We start from the raw sequence: 17,064 nt of genomic DNA, 5'->3' as shown, positions 1-17,064 counted from the left end.
GTTCTTTGGATTAAGTCTTGTCAAGGCATTTTAAGAGGAAAAAGTAGCATATTGACAGTTTGTTAGCCTCCACAAAATATCGCAATAAATATCGTACCATGAGATGTATATCGTGAAAATATCATACCAAGAGATTTGGATATTTTTACATCCCTAATCGTGAACCTCCCCACCATATCGTGAGCTTTCCCATGATATCGCAATAAATATCGTACAGTGAGGTTCATACCGTGACGATATCGTATCATGAGACTTGGATATCGTTACACCCCTAGTTGAGAGCAATCTGATAAAAGAGATTTGTGTGCTAGCTGGGTATGTTTGCATATTTTTGTATGGGGTATGTATTTAAGTGAATCCAGGCATGTGAATTTGCTGCAAAACTATTTCCCCATGAAGTCTTCTACCTATTTCATCAAAGCTAAGTCTGTTACTGAACCTTACTGCACAGCTCTATATTTTGTACTTTTTTCCTGTTAAAATAATTTGACATTTTGGATACTCTACGCGTTTGTTGCAAAACTAGAATCAAAACAACTCATTAGTATTCATTTCTTCTCACAGACAAAATTAGCCTAATGCTTTTGCCTAAATGAGTGTCAGGATTCACTTTAACATGCATTACTGTGAGGAGTTATTCCGCCCTGTCTACCACATTTGCAAAGTAGGAATACAGACCCCCAAAAATATAACTCGTAACCTCTCCTCCTCTGAAGCTAAGGCTCTCAGGTTGCAGCCAAATACCTCAAATGAAAAAAGGGAAAGAAAACTGTAGGTTGCATCAGCTGAGATGACTTCATGAACCATCCACACGAGTTGTATTAAAAAGGACTCGCGATGAGGGTGGAAAGTCAAGCAAACAGCCAGTCTGACGGACGACCCAAGGGAGGGCAGAGGGGCCGCAATAACACAGGACTGTGAGACCTGCTGCAGTTACTCAATTCCTCCTGTTACTGTGGGACCAACTGCACATTTATTCAAGACAAGTTGCCAAGACCTACTATTTATGCAGCATTTTAAATAGGGCTGCACGATCTAGCATATTTTCTGTTACGATACCAGTGTCGATACTTTGGCTTTAAGTATCTGCTGATATTAACCAATAATAGGGCAAAGACTGAAAGTATTATTTATTTCCTTTCAACACAAACTGCAAAAGGTAAGAAAAAGTGATCCAACTGTGTTTAATAACTTCAGAACAGCTTTGTAGACGTTTTAGGTTAAGTTAGGGTAGGTTGCTTTATTCGTACCTATAAGTAAATTTGTTCTGCAGATTTGACAGGATGGTCAATCTTAATACACCAATCTGACCAACCCAAATGCGATATCAACCAAAATTTTCAGTAACAGCGCTGATATCCAGTACCAGTACTGTATCAGTGCATCCCTAATTTTAAACATAAGACATCAAATGCTTTTTTCAGGTATTTTGTATTTAACTATACACAATTAATATTAATCTAAAACATCTTAATAATAGAAGCAGGTTCATCAACTTTCTGTTCTAACGGTACATGGTATATCGCTCTTTATATAGCGCAATATTCTACCCTCAAGGCACTCAAACCACATCAAAGAAACACTCTCACATTCACACACATTCACATACCATTGTACGCACACAGTGGCATTAAGTTGGCTTAAGTGTCTTGCCGAAGGACACAAAAGCATAGTCATCATCTGTGGGAGCAGGAACCTGTGGGCCAGTGGATCTGACTGTTCTACTATTGAATAATGGCTACATGACATTTTTAAACCCTACGTGTTTTACCTGAAATCAGATTTTTAAAATAATAGGGGGCAGATGAAAACAAAAATGACTGAGCACTCAAGACTCAAAAGCAAGAATAAATGACCACTCAAATATGCAGAAATCAATCAAAATCAACTTCGAGTAAGTTAATGAATAGGGAACAGCTTTATAACATTAAAAGTTCATTAAAGCCTGTGTTACATAATGTCTCCCCTTTAAGACAAGTTCGAATATAGCATCAACATTTTTAAAGAGTCGTATTGTGTCTAGACTCTCCACAGACTTTTATGGTTTGCTGGGACCTCTGATCATGACATTGAATAGACAAGATGAATATAACATCAAATCGTCCTCTCCAGTGCTCTGCTTATGAATATGAAACTGTAATCCAATGGTGACCCAGTTCATTCAGCTCTGCACTCGGCTGTGGCCACAACAGGTCAGACCGATTTATCACAACACACGAGGGAAGGTCAGGAGATGTCCAGGAAATAGGACCAGGCATAAAACCCCAGTATTTATGGGTAGAATTCAGTCAAGTTTTAGTACCCTTTCAGTTCTGGTTCAGTTCCGGTTTAGTCCTGGTTCAATTTTGGTTCAGTCCTGGTTTAGTCCTGGTTCAGTCCTGCTGTAGTCTTGGTTCAGCTCTGGCTCAGTCCTGTTTCAGTCCTGGTATGGTATTGGTTTAGTCCTGGTTTGGTTCTGGTTTAGTCTCAGTTCAGTCCTGGTTCAGTACTGGTGTAGACTTGGCTCCTGTTCTGGTTCAGTTCTGGTTCAAAACTGGAATAGTCTTGGTTCAGTTCTGGTTCAGTCCTGGTTCAGTCCTGGTTCAGTCCTGGTTCAGTCCTGGTTCAGTCCTGGTTCAGTCCTGGTTCAGTCCTGGCGAAGTCCTGGCGAAGTCCTGGCGAAGTCCTGGCGAAGTCCTGGTGAAGTCCTGGTGAAGTCCTGGTGAAGTCCTGGTTTAGTTATGTTTCAGTCCTGGTTCAAAACTGGTATAGTCTTGGTTCAGACATGATTTGAGTCCTGGTTGAGTCCTAGTGTAGTCTCAATTCAGTATATTGTAGATATTTTCCAACACAACCATGTGGTCTTATATTAGTTCTATTTAAGCACAAGATCATTCTCAAACTGTTCTAGAAACATCATATATTGTCCTCTTTATTATTTATTTCTTTATCAATATTTGTTCATATGAGTCCCAAGCTTCTGTACTAGCTTTAGCATTGATTTTGACAACCCTATATGAAATGAAGAATGAATAAATGCTTTGACAATATGGACAATGCTTTTTTCCGCTTAGTACCGCTTACAATTCAAATAATGGACTGACTGGAGACCATTCAGGTGCAATGGGAGGGCAGTAAATCAACTAAATGGAGAAAGGACTGCCTTTTTGAGCTTATTAAGACTGAAAAGTGCTCCACAATGTGCCTTGTTCCCCCATTCACACACTTGTCACACCGGAGGCAGCCTTCTCCGGGAACAGGTCCGACTTTCCCGGAGCGGCCAAAGGATATTTACAGCAGGGGCCACGGTTAAAGCTCCAACACTGGGAATTTCAACCATTCTTAAGCAGTTGTCATAGCAAAGGTTTGACCCAGGTTGACATTGTAAACAGGAATTTGTTCGTTAAAAAAAGGGGTTGTACCTGATTTTTTTCTCATGTAATAAAAGTAAAATTTGTCTCGCTCCAGCACAGCTCTTAGGTCAAAGTGAGACCCACTGTGTGCATCTAATTATAAAGCAAAGTTCTCATCTTAAACCAAGATGTAAAGCTCTTATAAACTAACCACATTTAATAATTAGGATAGCAGGAATGCTTTAGGAATATACACAGCTTAAAACTTCCTAAAATGAGCTATGGTAGTCCTGTTTTTCATAACAAACAATGTCTTTTTATTCGATTGTTCAAAGCATATGGTTCAGACTTGAGCATGAAATTTGAGTTTATTTTATTTTAAAGTGCAATGTTTTTGTACAGGCAATTAATATTGATAATTAGTATAAATATCAAATCATTTTTAAAAGCTTTGAATGAAACAATATCATAAAAATCGAAAATTGTGACCAATCAAAGTCACAGTCCTCATGTATAGCCAGGCTGGCACCACCTTGTACCTCCACTCAATTTCATTTCTCTCCAGCGACTTGGTCAGGAATTGGAATACACTAGACGGTTCACAAAAACTTGGGATATGCGAGTTTGGGCACCAGCCTATCAGTGAAGAGCCACATATTCTGTGGTTGGCAACAATTCCCAAGAGTGAGGATTTAAAGTTGGAACAAAGAGAATGTTTGGTGAATTTTGTCAAGGGGCAAGATGTTATTGCCCATGGGATTTGAGTATATATTTCTCTAATCTTCATGATTATTTATGTTTTGATTTGTTTTTATTATGATTTTAATGTATTTCTTATTCTGTAAAGCACTTTGAATTACTTTGTGTAAACTTGCCTTGCCTTGCCTTGCCTTTGGAAAAAGCTTAATATACCAGTTAGCCCCGTTAGCGCCACATTACATACGTGATGACCAAATAGCAGCAATTGGTTAAAAGAAAACAAGTACCAGTACTGTTGAGCGAATGAATTCTAATGCTGCAAGGTCAGACGAGGTCCACGAAGTGAAACCGACTGATGTATCTGGCTAAATGTAATGTGTTTCCCAAATTTTTTTTTCTGTGGACCCATTTTTTAAGTCACAAACCACAGCAACCCAAGTCAATAGACACTATTAGTAAATCAAAATAAAGGTGAATGTGACCATTATTGAACATTAATGAGGATATTTTATTGTTGACTGAGTGATCATGTCTCTCTGAACAATTAGTAACACTCAAGTTTTAAACAATGAAAAACTGTCAGTGAACCAGCAATTAAAAGAATCCATAAGTCGCCTATTTGGACATTAAATGTAGCCCTATATATTGCAGACCTACATGCAGATGATGACAAGCGACCCAAAAAAAAAAAATCTCTTGCGACCCACCTGAGGGTTGTGACCCAGTCTTTGGGAAACACTGGTATACAGTATTAAAAGTCCCATCAGAACCAATTCATGGGTTTCAGCTTCCTGTAATATGCAACAATTTGAGGGCTTTTTCCAATTCAGAAGATATATTTAGTTTTATTTTGTTGTTTATCGCTTCAATTACAGTTCTAACTTTTTATCATTCTAAAACCAACCGTGTTCTTTCTCCCAGCGAGGCATTTGAGTGATACATTAAGTTAGCATAAGGGCATACCACGCATCTACTCACACTGCACTTGAGTAAATGAAAAGTACTTGGGCGATAATGTGCGTTAAGTTGCTCTTCCGTAACATGGCGCTCTTAGTGGTATTTTGGTCTTTCTGTGGAGCCGGAGGGGCCTGGAGAGCGCGGATGCCTGCAGGGCTTTGCTGAAGGAGGAAGTTCTCTAAAATCATTACCAACGCTATAAAAATGGATCTCTGGGAGAGAGGGCAGCGTTGGGACTCAGGCGTGCAGACGGATCGTTGTAAAGGGATGAGATCATGACTTGGAGCGCGTTCACTAAACAAATCCCATTACGGGCTGAGATTTGCTTCCTGTACAGTGGAGGCAAGTTCACACATTTTGGTGGGAGGGGCCTCACACTGCAGCTTTATCAGGGAAAGACGAGCTAAAATGGATTTCGAAGTAACAACAAAGAATCCTTTTATAGTAAGGGCAAAATTTCAAACACTGGGGCTATGGATCATCAGTTTAGGATGGTACTGTTGGTAGGCCTGTCACCATAACAAGTATTGAAGTGTGATATTTTGCCAACATGATAGATAATATGGAAACTAATTTGTGTCCAAATTTCCCCTTTTTCCCCAAAACATGAACTAAATACATAAAAGAATGAAAATAACAAAAGTAGTTGCAGTAGTAGTACTAATAGTAATAGTAAAACAACAATTATAATTAATTTATTTACTGAAGTCAATATAGTAATTATTGTAAGTAAGTATTGTATCCTAAATCTCACTAATCTCATTTCTGAATTCAGTGACCTAGTTGTGTTTATGGAGGCCAGAAGGGTAAGTGTTGAGAAGCAGCTTTCAGCGCTTCACTGCAGTAACAATGTTCCCACGAAGTACAGTGTGCTTTTACCCAGCAGCCCCCAGGTGAGCAGGAAGAGGAGGGGGAAGTCTATCATGTGCACAGAACCAGGGGAGGCCATAAATCAGTGTAATAAAAAAACGTGTGACAAACGACAACCATGTCTAGTCCAGACATTTAAAACTATAGGAAAACCTTTAGTGACTGTACTCAAGTGAATGAGCATATGGATGCTATATAAGGAATTTAGATTAAACTATTAGACCAACCATGTACTTTAAAATGTTATTGTTCGGGAAGTTACGATATCCAAATCTCACAGTACGACATTAGCACGACATGCATCTCATGGTACAATATTTATTGCGAAATTCTAAAGAGGTTAATATAATTGTAGATGGGACACTTTTTTTTGCTTTTAAAATACCTTGATAAGATTTTGGTGTGAATTATTACTGTCATAATTTTATTAAATTAAAAGTTAATTAATTAAAGTAAAAAACATATTTCTTCATGTTCTCTGCATTGAAATGAATCAAGGGACAGGTTGTTCCCTGTGTTTATAAGCTGTTGCTTCTATAAAGCCATGCATTTAAGCAAAGAAAATTGTAATTCGATATACTGTGACAGCCCACGATATTATTGTGAGACTTTTGACAATACGATATCACAATATTTTGGTTATTGTTACATCCCTACTTATTGTGAATGTATTGTTTAAAATAGAGCTGCAACAATTAATTGGAATAATAATAATACACACTAGTTGATTACTGAAATATCATAATCATGTTTTGATAATACTTATTGTTATCTGGACTATACAGACTCAAAAAAACACAAGCCAAAAGACCTTTTATAGAAAAGACAGTGGCATGATAAAACAGTCCAAAAGAAATAAACAATTATATACAATAATAAAAAGTAAAACATACTTTGTAAATAAATATATGACAATACTCTGGCTTTAAGTATCAGCCTGTCCACTGATATTAAGTGATGCGAGTGTAGAGACTGAAAAAATGTTTTATTCCCTTTAAACACAAACAGCATAAGGTAAAACATTATCCAAATGTGTTTTGTAACAACAGAGCAGCTTTGTTTTGGGCCAAAAGAGAAAAAGAAATCATTAGTTGCAGCCCTATAGTCCATAAGTATTCATCAAGTTTATTGCCCCAAAATAAAGTATTTTTACAAAGTTTGCGGCAAATTAAAAAGTGCAGTGCCAAGAATAAGCTTTTTGTGATTAAGAAAGTAACCATGGTCTTCGTGCCAGCAGGCCAAATGAAAGATGGGTCTAATTTAATAGTAGCACATTTACTTTTCAAGCATCAACTTGCATTTATATTTGGCCACATATAGTAATTCAATATTTAAATGATCCCACCTCGGCACATCTCCCAAAATGTACATAAAAGGTCAATTATGTGGCTTTGTAACCAAGATCCTCAGTAATCTTTCAGGGCCGTCTACAGTAACACAATTAAAGGAGTGGGTTGTTTTTCTTTGCTTTGGCCGGTCTTTTGTTTTCATTTAACAAGGGCGAATGAATCAAGCAGTTACATCATCACTGGCTCGCAAGGTTTTCTGAGCGTCCATGTAACAGAATTCTACCTCATATCGAGCCAACGGTGTCCACAATGGAATTACAGGAACGTTCAAGGTGCTGTACCTGATTTTTATGGTCTTAAAAATGTAGGAAACATAACTACATCCTTTGCTTTGCTGGGAAGTGGTCCAAAGATTTCCTCACTTACCGTACCTTATGCATTCCGAGCATCCTAAATATTCACTGTGATGCATTTTTCACTTTCATGGGCATTTTTGGAGGTAATGCTAGCAACAACTAGCATGCTAACTACACAATTCCTTATTCTCAGACAATTTGCCAAATGTAAGCATGCACTGTCTGAGGCTTTATAAGACTTAAACTTTAACACAATCTGACCATAAAGAACTGACTTAGTTGGAGCTACAACAGGAGCGATGATTTGTGCCGTTAAACAAGTCTCTCTCACATATAATTACAGTCACAAGCAAGCGAGCATTAGCCAACAGTTTTTCAGTTAGTCCCTCTCATCTTTGTGTTGAAAATCAAACACCTGGGACCATGAAGGCTCACAGTGATCACAGGCTCTTGAAAATGTGTTGTTTGAATCCATTCGGCATTTTTTCAGATGATCTTAAAACTTATTTGGCTGTTTTTGTGTCCATTCCACCAAACACAAACATGTAGATGCCACTGCAATCAATACAACGGCTAATAATCAGAATTCAGACAGTACACAGCTGACTTATTTTGACTTCAAGAGCTGCTTATAAAGTATATCTGTAACACAATCGGGTACAGATCTCACTGTCCCAGCCAATCGACTTTGCCGTTGTTCATTGGGCGAAAACGTCTATAATATCAACTGCTTTGTGCTGGTTGCTTTGTGTGAGAGGCCTGGCTGGCTGTGTCCATGGTGTTATGCAGCAGTTGATGGATTAGGTCCCATCGAGGGGAGGGATGTGTGGAGGGAGGGGTGGAGCGGGGGGAGTTCATCTGCATGCGTCTGTCCTGGTCCATTGTGTGCGCTGAGGGGGGAGTGGGGGGCTGAAGCGTATGGTGTCATGATGCTCAGCTCACGGGGCGGACGTAAAGGCCGTGATGAGAGAAAGAGAGAGATCGAAGAGTGGGAGTGTGTGAAATAGAAATTCGTCTGGTCATCGTCTGCTCATGGGCGTTATAGCTGGGGTTCAGATGACAACAGTAGTGGAATAATATTGAATAAGAGAGGGGGTGAATTTTCCTTTTGGATATTTCTACGAAAATAAATAGGAAACAGTATGACATGTATGACATAATCACAGTCAGACTCTGAAAACTACCAACAGGGCAATAATATTTACACTTAAAATCAACACTGTTAAAATGCAGATTCATGTTCTAAGGTGTAGTAGTCACAAACACATTTTATGAAAAGACAAAGTTATCAACAGAAAAAAGTGCCTCTTCCTCGTCCATCTGGAGGTATGACTTCATCACATAGAATCTGAAGAGCACCAATTGCTTGAAGAAGGAGGAGGAGCTGTCAATCTTCATCACATGAGTGGCTACTTGTGTTGTATTTGAAGCAGCAAAACTCTGCTCCAATTCAGCAATCAAGCCTTTAAAGTGCAGAGCCGTCGCAAGAATCAGAGCAGAGACACTCCTGCACAGCTGTTAGCACACAAAAACTATTGTGTGTGGATAGGTACATATCCTGATGCATTTTAATACAACCAGTTTGACTCTGTGCTTGCGCTGCTTGAAAGACAAGGCTTTAAATAAGGTCAAGGACATAGCACTATACAAAAGTGGTGCTGAACTTGACTTTGGTATGTTTGACCTTATTGATATCTGCAGTGACATCGTGCTGGGTGTTTTCTAATGTTGTGACCACAGAGGCACGGTCAAAAAAGTTGTAAGATACTCTGAAAACTCAAGAAAAACACAAAATACATTTAAACAACACATTTTCAGGATCCTGTGATTTTGCCTGTTCAAGATCATGTTAGGGAGTGTGATTTGTAGCTCCAGTTTTTACAGTCAGGTTGTAAAATAAAGCACAGATTAAAGTCTAATAAAGCCTTAGAAAGATCAGAGCTACAGTTCAGATCGTGGGCAAAGAGGTCAGTGTAACTCTACGAGAGATTTACTGTTATTATTATTACTGTTACCTTATTATTCATTATTGTTTGGATGCACTGCAATATTAGTCTCATGGTTTAAAGTCCTTTCAGCTCACAATCACACCTTTAGAGTTGAACAATAGCACCACTTTGTGAAGCTATTGTAAAAAATAATTTCGCTTTTGTTCAATTATGTTACTGACACAGAAGAGTAATTACAGAGATATTAATCATAAACCAGGTCAACAAACCTGCAATCTGACAATTTAACAGTGAATTCCACCGTAGAAGTCTGACCTGTCTTCACGCTCAACTTTAAACTACAGGGATTTTACATAGTTGTGATGTCATGTGAACCCAGCCTATTACATAACCAAGTGCAATGTTACAGAGAACATTGACAAGTTTACGTTCTATGTTTTAATGTTTCCTCATCAAAAACATATCTGGAGTTATGTTTTGTTTCCTTCACACATGTTTAACACATGAACCCTGCATATTTAGACTCTATTCCACCTTTGTGATGGTACATGGTAATACAGAGAGTGCTCCACTGTGTTTTAAGAGCAATTTGGATGATTTCAGCCTTGGAATTTCCAATCTTGACTGAACAAAAGGTAAAAAGTATCTGTTAACATGAAAACTACCGCATCATGACTTTACAAGGTGGAACAGAGCATTTTGGGCTTTGGAGATGTAGACAGAGTAATATCACAAGGTTACTCAAACACATGTGAATGAAAAAAAAACACAACTTCAGGTATTTCCTCCTCAGGTTTTTGAGGAGGTAACGACATTATAACATGGCTTAAAGCTCACAAGAGTCAATTTTGTGTAATATAGGACCTTTAACAGACCTGTACCTAAACACGGGGAAATGGCTGCATGCAGTTAAACCATAGGAAGGACATCACAATAGTAACAGCATTACAGTAGCAGTTCAGTCAATATAAAGTTATATTGGTGGCGTGGGCCTAGCGGGTCTGTCATGGATTCAGTGGCCCATGGAAATCGAGCTGGTATAGGAAAAGCTGGAGACTGTTCAAGTGGCACCAAGCAGAGCAGAGGCCGAAGGACGAGTGGCTTCAAACTGTCAGACTGAAAATACTCAAGAGATGGAATAAATATGCCAGGCCGACTAGTATCAAAGATACACAACGTCAAAGTTTAAGTGTCCCTCCTCACTTCTGAAGAGGAGAGAGAGGAGCACAGACAAAGTTCAGCTTAAAAACATTTTCTGCTCAAAACTAAGTCAGTTTGACATGTTTACAGCTCCTCTACTGTCACTACAAACATAAATTAAGCTACAAAACATCCAAAAGCAGAAAGCTACGAAAGAGCAACAATTATGTCAGCACACACAGGTGGGCTCCAACATTCTGTAAATTCCTATCCAAAACAAAATTGATGAATGCACTATGAATGAACATTTATGATATTTGAACCAAGTTGAACTACGGTACAAAAAAACAGTCAAGAGTTTGGACACACCTTCTCATTCAATGCTTTTTCCTTTATGTTAATTACTTTACTCATTACAGATACAAACCAAAGACAAATATTTGGAGAAAGATGTAGGCTTAGAAAGAAAAAAAATTATGTTATATTTTAGGTTCCTCAAAGTATACCATCCTTTGCTTTACTGACAGGAAAGCAAACCCTTGGCCTTCTCTCAATGAGCTTTATGATGAAATCTCCTGAAATGGTTTTCACTTCACAGCGTGCTTTGTCAAGGTTCATTAGTGGAATGGAAAGTGCGTGAAAAAATGTGATCAGAGCTATTTTTAAGAATTAAAAATAAACATATAAACAATTTTTTGAGTAATTTCATACTTTTTGTACACTATATTCCAAATGTGTTTATTTGTAATTTTGATGCCGTCATTGAGAATCTACAATTTCAATTTAGATTTCATTATTTCATCCACAAAGGGCAATTTTAAAGCAGCCAGCAACTTAAAACACTCACATAAGAACATTATATAAGGAAGAAACAGGAATAGATGAAAATATTGTCTATAAAAAAATCATTACATGAAAAAGTGTGTCTTAACTTGTGACTGACGGTGTTTATATCTAAATTAGTTTGCAGAGCTGGAGAGCATGCTAGTGTGAATAACAGAATGATTAACAGCAGCAATCAGGTGTACTGTGTGGAAGATGTCAGGTTTGCAGAGCTAAGAATAGTTTCTCATTATGAACTGAACAAGAAGTTTGTGTAATTAGTTGCGTTATTGTGTCGTGATAAACAATGCTGTGTGCTGTGTATGGTTATCTCAAACAGAAACTTTACAGAGACAGTGCGATATTCAAATGGTTGGCTCTAGGCAGAAGAGAAGTATGCACTGACAGCTGATTGTGTGTGATGGCACAGCTAATCATTATGTCTTATTCTTTCCATGGGTCCTTTCAAACGTGCATGTGCAGTGTGGGGAATTTAAATTACAGCCCTGTGAGCTATTGTCATACAGGATTTTCAAATGAAAGGGCCCAAAATGTTGAGTAACTTGACATGGATATAAACAGTTGAATAGCACCACGACTTTCCTTTCTTCCATAGCTAAAATATTAAATAAGCCGAAATACTGCATGATATTCAAAGGTGCATTGTGTAACTTTTTGGTTGGGAGCCCGTCACCTGCTTGTTTCTATGGATATGCCATTTCTCTGCCTGGAATGTTCCACAGTATGACATTAATCAGCTCTGCTTTACATTTATTCAATTACAGGTGGGTTTCTAGCTCAAAACAATTTAAAAAACAAGAATTGTGACTGTGAGTGGGGTTGCCTCTCCACAGATCCAACCTGTAACTTGTCTGGGTTGGTCTCCATGAAGATAGAAAGGTTTAATGCCATACTATGAAACATTCCAGATGAAGCAATAACATCTCCTCGTAGAAACTACACTCCACCAGAAAAGTTACAAAATACACCTTTAAAAACCAATATGAGGTATGATTCATCTTGTTACATTAATCAATAAATTATGAAGTTTGGCATTACAAGACCTATTCTAATCCTGCAAGTGTAATTAAAAGGAGCAGGATCCATCTTAGCTTTCCAGGTAAAATGTTCTTTGTTGGCAAAATTCAAGGAAACAACTTTCAACTGAATTCAAGAAAAGCTTTTAGAATATTGTTAAGAGAGAGAAAAAAGTCTGGGAATTGTGATTTTGAAGATTTGTGCTCAGGAAAAAGCTGTTACATGGCTAAATACATACCCAACTACAAGTTCAACTATCATTGTCAAATTTGCACTTAAGTAAAAGTATAAATGAAAAAACTTCTCAAAAGGTAGTTACTTACTACTTTTTCGCTATTTAGTAGGATTTAAGATCAGTCTACTCTATATAAAACTTGATTATTTGGCTGTTTAAAGCATAACTAAGTTGTTTTAAATGGCAATCTGTACAGAGAGGAGCAGTGAATTTTAGGTTAGGATTTCAATCAATTACAATATACTCTTTTAAAAATCTACAATTACCAATTGCCCAAAATATCTACTCACAGTTACAGTAACGTAGAGTATACAGTATTTTAATTGCTTAGTTTCCACCCCTGCATATTTCTGTGTACTTTGTTTAAATCAAAATAATCATAAGGTTCAACACACTCCATTATTTCTGCGTGCCTATGAATTTTAACCTCCATCCCAAATGCTGAGTCACGCTGGCCTTGTGCAAAACATAATTTGAATAATTTTGACAAATGTCCCTATCACGAATGCTTCTAAGTGGAACTCTCTTCGAAGCAGAAAGAAAATAAGAGGAAAAATCTTGTAAATACAGCCCAATTTAACATTTCTTTTTGGCATTTTGTGACGATGAGGACCTAATGTTTCCATAACAGAACTCAGTGCTGACTCACATTCTCCTCTGGCAGTTTTTTTTATAGTGGAAATGAAATAATAAGTCTCTGTGCTTCCAGCTGAAGGCCGTGTGCCAGGATGAACCCGAGTTACAACCTCGCTCTTAATATCTGCTATTGTGATTTCAGAAGGATTTAGCAGCTTAGGTAGGTTTGTCAAAAGTGTCAGAATTCAGATATTAATCAATACTAAAACTCAAATCAAAACTTGACTAGTATACGCTCATGGACCACTGTGGAACATACTTGGATGGCTGATGGATTATAGATACAGCCACATGGCAATTTTAAACGAAAGTATCATGATTTAATGTTGAAAATGAAATTCTCTTGTCTAAATAAGGAATTGAAATAGAGTTTGAAGTTTTAGTATTGAGATAACACTACAACTATGGCTGGGTAATAACAATCTAAATTTTTCTTATATTGCTTTTAGTTCGTTTTGTCTTCCACAGAAAACATTTAAGAATGGCTTCAATATTAATTTCCAGAATGACTTTAAAACATTGCCATTTAAAAAGGTACTGCATGTAGCTTCTGCTCTTACAGTTTAAAAAAAAAAGATACTACAACCACGAGTGAATTTGGGTTGCCATTTCCCAATGCCTTTATAGAGGACACCATACACATTTTCTCAGTATATGAAAAAGTCGTGCCTCATGTGAAAGCTCAGAACTTCCAGAGTTCCCTTAACACAAACAATAGTCAAATATCCAAGATCTGAACTCCGCTCCAACCCATATGCTTTTACTGATGAAGGATTGGCTGTAGCCCTCTCAAACAAAATGACCCAAGAATATTATGATTATAAATGACTCAATTAAAGTGTGATCAATTGCCAAGCCTTGTAAACATGAATAAACAAAAGTGAAATGTTTTTTACAATAGCCTCAGAAAGTGGTGTCATTATTCAACCCAAAACATATTGTTGTTGTCAGCTGAAATTGCATTAAGACAAAAAGATGAGAATAAGACAATTTGCGGAGCCAATCTCAAACAAATGATGACAAGATTCTCCTACAGAGTTATACAGGTCCCTACTCTCCATCTGAAGTTATGACATAATCAAATTTTACAACGCAAAACTACATCGCAAACAAGATATTATCAACTGGCAGAGTTTATAGACCATTGAAATTCAATAGTGCTTCTATCACATCACATTATTCGCACTGATCCAATTAATTAGACAAGTAAACATGTTCAGGTTGACACAAGATTAGAGCGAAAATCTACCGAGTGACACGAGGAACAAATACTAAATAATTAATCCCATGACACACAAAGCAGACGTGAGTTTAAGCTTTGGGCCTGTATTCATTTGAAACAGGGCGGCCATGATGAAGACTAAAGCCAGACAGCAGTGGCGATCCAAGCAAAACAAAAAGTCACTGCTATTTGTAAAGTATGAGAAATAACACTTTGCAGATGTCATAATAGGGGAGGCTAATGACTTGAGTCAATATTTGGGTTTATAAGTGAAACCTGAGTTATATAATTAGATAATCTATAAGTATAAGAGCAAAGGAAGCCAGTATCCTCATGATAATAAACCTAGATGCATGCTGACCCCTGCTGGTTTCATCCCATAATGACAAATTCAAAGTGGAGGTGCAATTTGAAAACACTTTCCAAAGGCTTTTATGCTGCGTCTTCCTGACAGGGGTAATTTCACATTTATTCGATCTCGGAGTTTCAAAGAAGGCCGTGTCAAAGCTTGTTTAATTCAAAGCGTGAATGATCGGGCTGCACTGTAACTGTGCTGAAAGATCCAAGAGGACGCTATCAAACAAATGCTAATCATCAGCCATTTTCATCAACAAGGGAGCCTGTTTGACGTCACCCAAGTCATGTTTGTGTCTCTGAGAACATCTATTTCAGTCAGGAAGAAAAGAGTGGAGAATAAAGCTCAGGAAAATCACCAAAGTTTTAACAGTGACGCACAGAAAAGCTCTTCTAGAAAACTTCATTATAGGTCAAGGACAGGGGGAGCTTCATCATGACAACAAAATTATACTATGTTTAGAATTATGACTTTTGTAGAGAGTCCTCAGGTAAGTATAACAACAATTTTGAATAAAAGATGTTGCATAGACCTATCTCCTGGAACAGACTACCAAATCTGCATGACATTAATATTCAAAATCCAAAACATCTCATGCATTGTGTGTAGGGCAGGGTATCATTCAAAAATTGCAGATACCTCGATACATAAGACACGAAACAATACATATCTCGATACAGTGAGCTTATGATTCGATACGACTCAATACAATACATTTCAAATCGATTTAATACAGTTCAATAAAAAATAATGGCTAAATCATGGTTGTGATACCAAGTCTTTGTTAAACCACTTCTTCTGTAAAGTTCATATGAAACACCCATTTTAATCATCAAAAAAATAGTCAAAATGTCAAATGTGTTGCATGAACGAGTTTCCTTCTTCCAAACAAGCAACAAAACTGTAGCACTGTAACAAAATAATTTAGTAAAATTATTCCAAAAAATACTGTCAACAGAGCAGCCCACGATATCGCTACTGTATCATCACATTAAACAACACGATATATTGATATTTCAATATTTTTGCATACTCCTAGTTTTTTGTGTCAAAAAATTTAAGAGTAAAAATCAGCAAATGTAATTTTTTTTTTTTTTGTGTGATACAGCTTATATGATGAATAATACACAATAAAGTTAAAGGTGCACGGTCTAATTTTTCTGGCGGAGGGCACAGCACCTGTTTGTCTCCCTCTAGATGTTCGTGCATTTACTGAAATGATCCACAGTATGGCATTAAACTTGTCAATCCCCATCAAGACGAGCAAGTGATGTGAGCTGCCCAAGTTAAAGCTCTGAGAGGGGACTCATTCATAGTAAGAATGCATTCTTTTCCAGGTATTTTTGAGCAATAAAACCACACATTCAACTCATCTCCATGGAGACAAGCAGGTAGCGGAGACTTCACCAGAAAATCTGCATGGAGCCCCTTTAAGAGTTTTCCAGTATCTACCGGTAACTCACACACTGCACCTCTCACTGTTAGAACCAAGGCTTGCTATAAAGGGTCTCCCATTTTTCAAACAGACCTTCCAAAAAGCACTAGTGACAGGGATGTGAGCAGATGTGGGCTGAGAAGAGGTCTTTACCTGGATTGTGCCAAAGTCCACATTTTCGTAGTGGAAGTGGGCGCACTCTGCCAGTTTGGGAAAGTGTCCCTTGGTAAAATTGAGTCTGAAACATAAGACACAAGGCACAGTTTGGTTATCACCTTATGTTCGCTCAAGATAACGCCTCCAAGTGAGGATGACGAGGCGAGGAGGCAGAGTGCAGTGTAAGCAGAGGGAGCGAGGGATAGAGAAGACACAGAAATAGACTGAGAGGAGCTGAGGCAGGATGCACAGACCATAAACTGTGTGTTAAAGGGCCTGTACCTGATTTTAATTTATTCTTCTCAAGTTAAATTACATCTTGAGTCATCTGGTAAAAGCAGCTAAATAAGATAATGAGGCTGTCACATATAATCCATTCATGTAATCCATTAATTTTACATAGCATTTCCTCTAGCAATAACTCATACAGAAGCTACAGGGTCACCCCTTTTTGTGATTTTAATGTCTTTTGTTATACTTTTTGTTATTATCTGCACATATAAAGATAATCAGGTTATCTTATATCAGCACTGGAAACTGTCTTGTTTATAAAATGTACTATATAAATAAAGA

General features: G+C 37.6%; 1 protein-coding gene across 1 annotated transcript in view; it reads right to left on the bottom strand.

Annotated features, from left to right (window-relative positions):
- Nucleotides 1-17,064, bottom strand: part of arhgap32b (Rho GTPase activating protein 32b) — a 79,395-nt gene that overhangs the window by 45,037 nt on the left and 17,294 nt on the right. Inside the window, exon 4 of the mRNA XM_055148583.1 lies at nucleotides 16,489-16,573. Coding sequence (XP_055004558.1) covers nucleotides 16,489-16,573 — 85 coding nt within the window. The remainder of the gene's footprint in view (nucleotides 1-16,488; nucleotides 16,574-17,064) is intronic.

This window comes from Boleophthalmus pectinirostris, unplaced genomic scaffold (genome assembly GCF_026225935.1).
Source record: "Boleophthalmus pectinirostris isolate CB_2022bp ecotype Guang Dong unplaced genomic scaffold, ASM2622593v1 HiC_scaffold_12, whole genome shotgun sequence".
Taxonomy (NCBI): Eukaryota; Metazoa; Chordata; class Actinopteri; order Gobiiformes; family Gobiidae; genus Boleophthalmus; species Boleophthalmus pectinirostris.
The sequence above is the reverse complement of the archived record's forward strand: the minus strand, read 5'-3'. Positions and strand labels throughout refer to the sequence as shown.